The sequence below is a fragment of the Calidris pugnax genome, unplaced genomic scaffold (genome assembly GCF_001431845.1).
Source record: "Calidris pugnax isolate Ruff unplaced genomic scaffold, ASM143184v1 scaffold392, whole genome shotgun sequence".
In the NCBI taxonomy this organism is placed as follows: domain Eukaryota; kingdom Metazoa; phylum Chordata; class Aves; order Charadriiformes; family Scolopacidae; genus Calidris; species Calidris pugnax.
The window spans coordinates 99782-103527 of NW_015091102.1; the positions used below are offsets into that span (position 1 = coordinate 99782).

A 3746-nucleotide genomic window follows, 5' to 3' on the forward strand; every position below is an offset into this window, starting at 1 on the left:
GTCCCCCCACATCATGATTGTCCCCGTGTCCCCCAGGGTCATGATTGTCCCCATGTCCCCCACGTCACGATTGTCCCCACGTCCCCCACATCATGATTGTCCCCATGTTCTCAAGGATCATTATTGTCCCCAGGTCCCCTCCGGGGTCATGATTGTCCCCGTGTCCCCCCACATCATGATTGTCCTCACATCCCCCCCATGTCACAATTGTCCCCACGTCCCCCCACATCATGATTGTCCCCACATCCACCCCATGTCACAATTGTCCCCATGTCCCCTCCACGTCACAGTTGTCCCCATGTCCCCCCATGTCATGATTGTCCCCATGTCACAATTGTCCCCGTGTCCTCCAGGGTCACGATTGTCCCCACGTCCCCCACATCACGATTGTCCCCGTGTCACAATTCTCCCCATGTCCCCCGGGATCATGATTGTCCCCGTGTCCCCCCCACGTCATGATTGTCCCCGTGTCCCCCCACATCATGATTGTCCTTCAGGGTCACAATTGTCCCCGTGTCCCCTAGGGCCATGATTGTCCCCACGTCCCCCACATCCCGATTGTCCCCATGTCCTCCAGGGTCATGATTGTCCCCACATCCCCATGTTACAATTGTCTCCGTGTCCCCCCCACATCATGATTGTCCCCGTGTCCCTCACGTCACGGTTGTCCCCACGTCTCCCCATGTCACGATTGTCTCCGTGTCCCCCCCAAGTCAGGATTGTCCCCGTGTCCCCACACCCCTGCATCCCACCACACCACGGATGTCCCTGCATCTCCCCACATCCCGGCCATCTATATCCCTGTCCCCGTGTCCTTGTGCCACCTCCCCACGTCACATTGTCCCCATGTCCTCCCTTCCCCCCCACCAGCAACCTGGAGGGGTTCCTGGAGGAGTTCGCCGACATCTCCAAGGAGGACCAGATCAAGAAGCTCCACGACCTGCTGGGTCCCCACATGTTGCGGCGCCTCAAGGCCGATGTCTTCAAGAACATGCCGGCCAAGACCGAGCTCATCGTCCGCGTGGAGCTCAGCCCCATGCAGAAGTAAGAACTGGGGGGAGGGGGCCCCCAACACCTTGGGACCCCCAGGAGGGTGGGGATGGGGTGCCCCCAGATGCTTTGGGTCCTTGGGAGAAGGGTGTACCCCAAGACTGGCTCCGTGGAAGCTGGTGGAGATCCTTGCGTGTAGCTCAGCCCCATGCAGACGTAGGCTCAGTTCCCCTGGGTTTTGGGGTCTCCTGGGTTTTGGGGTCCCCTGGCCAGCTGGGTCCCCAGGGAGGGGTGCTCCTGGATGCCTGGGTCCTTGGGAGAAGGGTGCACCCCGAGACTGGTGTCCATGGGGGTCAATGTTGGAGCTCCTTGCATGGAGCTCAGCCCCATGCAGATGTAGGTTGGGGTCTCCTGGGTTTTGGGGTCCCCCAGACACCTGGGGACGCCCAGGAGGGTGGGTGAGCGGGGTCCCCAGATGCCTGGGTCCTTGGGAGGGTGGGATGGGGTGCCCCCAGATGCCTTGGGTCCTTGGGAGAAGGGTACACCCCGAGACTGGTGTCCATGGGGGTCAATGTTGGAGCTCCTTGTGTGGAGCTCAGCCCCATGCAGACGTAGGTTGGGGTCTTCTGGGTTTTAGGGTCCCCAGATACCTGGGACCCCCAGGAGGGTGGATGAGGGGGGTCCCCAGATGCCTGGGTCCTCTGGGATGGGGTGTCCCAAGACACCTGGGTCCTTGGGAGAAGGGTGCACCCCAAGACTGGTGTCCATGGGGGTCACTGTTGGTGTAGCTTAGCTCCATGATGACGTCCATTGGGGGTCTCCTGGATTTTGGGGTCCCCCAGACAGCTGGGTCCCCTTGGATGGTGGGTGAGGGGGGGTCCCCAGATGCCTGGGTGCTCCAGGAGGGGGTCTGGGTGCCCCTGGACCCCTGGGTGCCACCGAGCTCCCCGTAGGAAGTACTACAAGTACATCTTGACGCGCAACTTCGAGGCCTTGAACTCGCGGGGCGGTGGGAACCAGGTGTCGCTGCTCAACATCATGATGGACCTCAAGAAGTGCTGCAACCACCCCTACCTCTTCCCCGTGGCCGCCATGGTGGGGACACTGGGGACGCTGGTGGGGTGGGGAGGACGTGGGGACACGGAGGGACAGGTGGAGGGATGTGGGGACGTGGAGGAGTTGGAAGAACTTGGGATGGGTGGAGGGAGGTGGGGACGTGGAGGGGTTGGAGGAACTTGGAGGGGACAGAGGGACCTGGGGTGGAGGGATGTGGGACGTGGGGACATGGTGAGACATGGAGAGGTTGGAGGGATGGAGGGGATAGAGGGACATGGGACATGGGGACATGGAGGGGTTGGAGGGATGTGGAGGGGACATGGTGGGACGTGGGGACATGGAGAGGTTAGAGGGAAGGAGGGAGTGGAGGGACATGGTGGGACCTGGGGTCAGGAAGGGGTTGGAGGAACTTGGAGGGGACAGAGGGACATGGGGATGTGGTGGGACATGGGGACATAGAGAGGTTGGAGGAACTTGGAGGGGGCAGAGGGACATGGGGACATTGGTGGGACATGGGGTCGTGAAGGGGTTGGAGAAACTTGGAGAGGACAGAAGGACCTGGGGACATGGTGGGACACACCCAGCCCCCCTGGGTCCTCCCAGTCTGACCAGTGCCCATCCCAGTTACCCTGGGTGCTCCCAGTATAACCAGTAGCATGTTCCCCAGCTCCTCCCAGTCTGACCAGTAGCAGGTCCCTAGCCCCCCAGCTGCTCCCAGTCTGACCAGTATCCATCCTGCCCTCCCCGGATCATCCCAGTATAACCAATCCCAGGTCCCCCAGCTGCTCCCAGTCTGACCAGTACCCATTCCAGTCCCCTGGCTCCTCCCAGTATAACCAGTGCCAGGTCCCCCAGCCCCCCCGGGTGCTCCCAGTCTGACCAGTGCCCATCCCAGCCCCCCGGCTCCTCTCACTATAACCAGCCCTGGGTCCCCCAGTGCCCCCCGTGTCCCCCCCCGGGTGCTCCCAGTCTAACCAGTGCCCGCAGATGACGAAGATGCTGGACCTGCTGGAGGATTTCCTGGACTACGAGGGCTACAAGTTGGGGAGGACGTGGGGACACGGAGGGACAGGTGGAGGGATGTGGGGACGTGGAGGAGTTGGAAGAACTTGGGATGGGTGGAGGGAGGTGGGGACGTGGAGGGGTTGGAGGAACTTGGAGGGGACAGAGGGACCTGGGGTGGAGGGATGTGGGACGTGGGGACATGGTGAGACATGGAGAGGTTGGAGGGATGGAGGGGATAGAGGGACATGGGACATGGGGACATGGAGGGGTTGGAGGGATGTGGAGGGGACATGGTGGGACGTGGGGACATGGAGAGGTTAGAGGGAAGGAGGGAGTGGAGGGACATGGTGGGACCTGGGGTCAGGAAGGGGTTGGAGGAACTTGGAGGGGACAGAGGGACATGGGGATGTGGTGGGACATGGGGACATAGAGAGGTTGGAGGAACTTGGAGGGGGCAGAGGGACATGGGGACATTGGTGGGACATGGGGTCGTGAAGGGGTTGGAGAAACTTGGAGAGGACAGAAGGACCTGGGGACATGGTGGGACATGGAGAGGTCAGAGGGATGGAGGGAGTAGAGGGACATGGTGGGACGTGGGGACGTGGTGGGACATGGGGTCATGGAGGGGTTGGAGGAACTTGGAGGGGAGAGAGGGACCTGGGGACACAGGGACACAAGGTGGAGGGAGACGGGGG

General features: G+C 61.9%; 1 protein-coding gene across 1 annotated transcript in view; it reads left to right on the forward strand.

Annotated features, from left to right (window-relative positions):
- The window catches only part of LOC106897386 (chromodomain-helicase-DNA-binding protein 3-like), a 132178-nt gene that overhangs the window by 78251 nt on the left and 50181 nt on the right, over window positions 1-3746 (forward strand). The window contains exons 10-12 of the mRNA XM_014957981.1: window positions 871-1044; window positions 1944-2085; window positions 3016-3086. Coding sequence (XP_014813467.1) covers window positions 871-1044; window positions 1944-2085; window positions 3016-3086 — 387 coding nt within the window. The remainder of the gene's footprint in view (window positions 1-870; window positions 1045-1943; window positions 2086-3015; window positions 3087-3746) is intronic.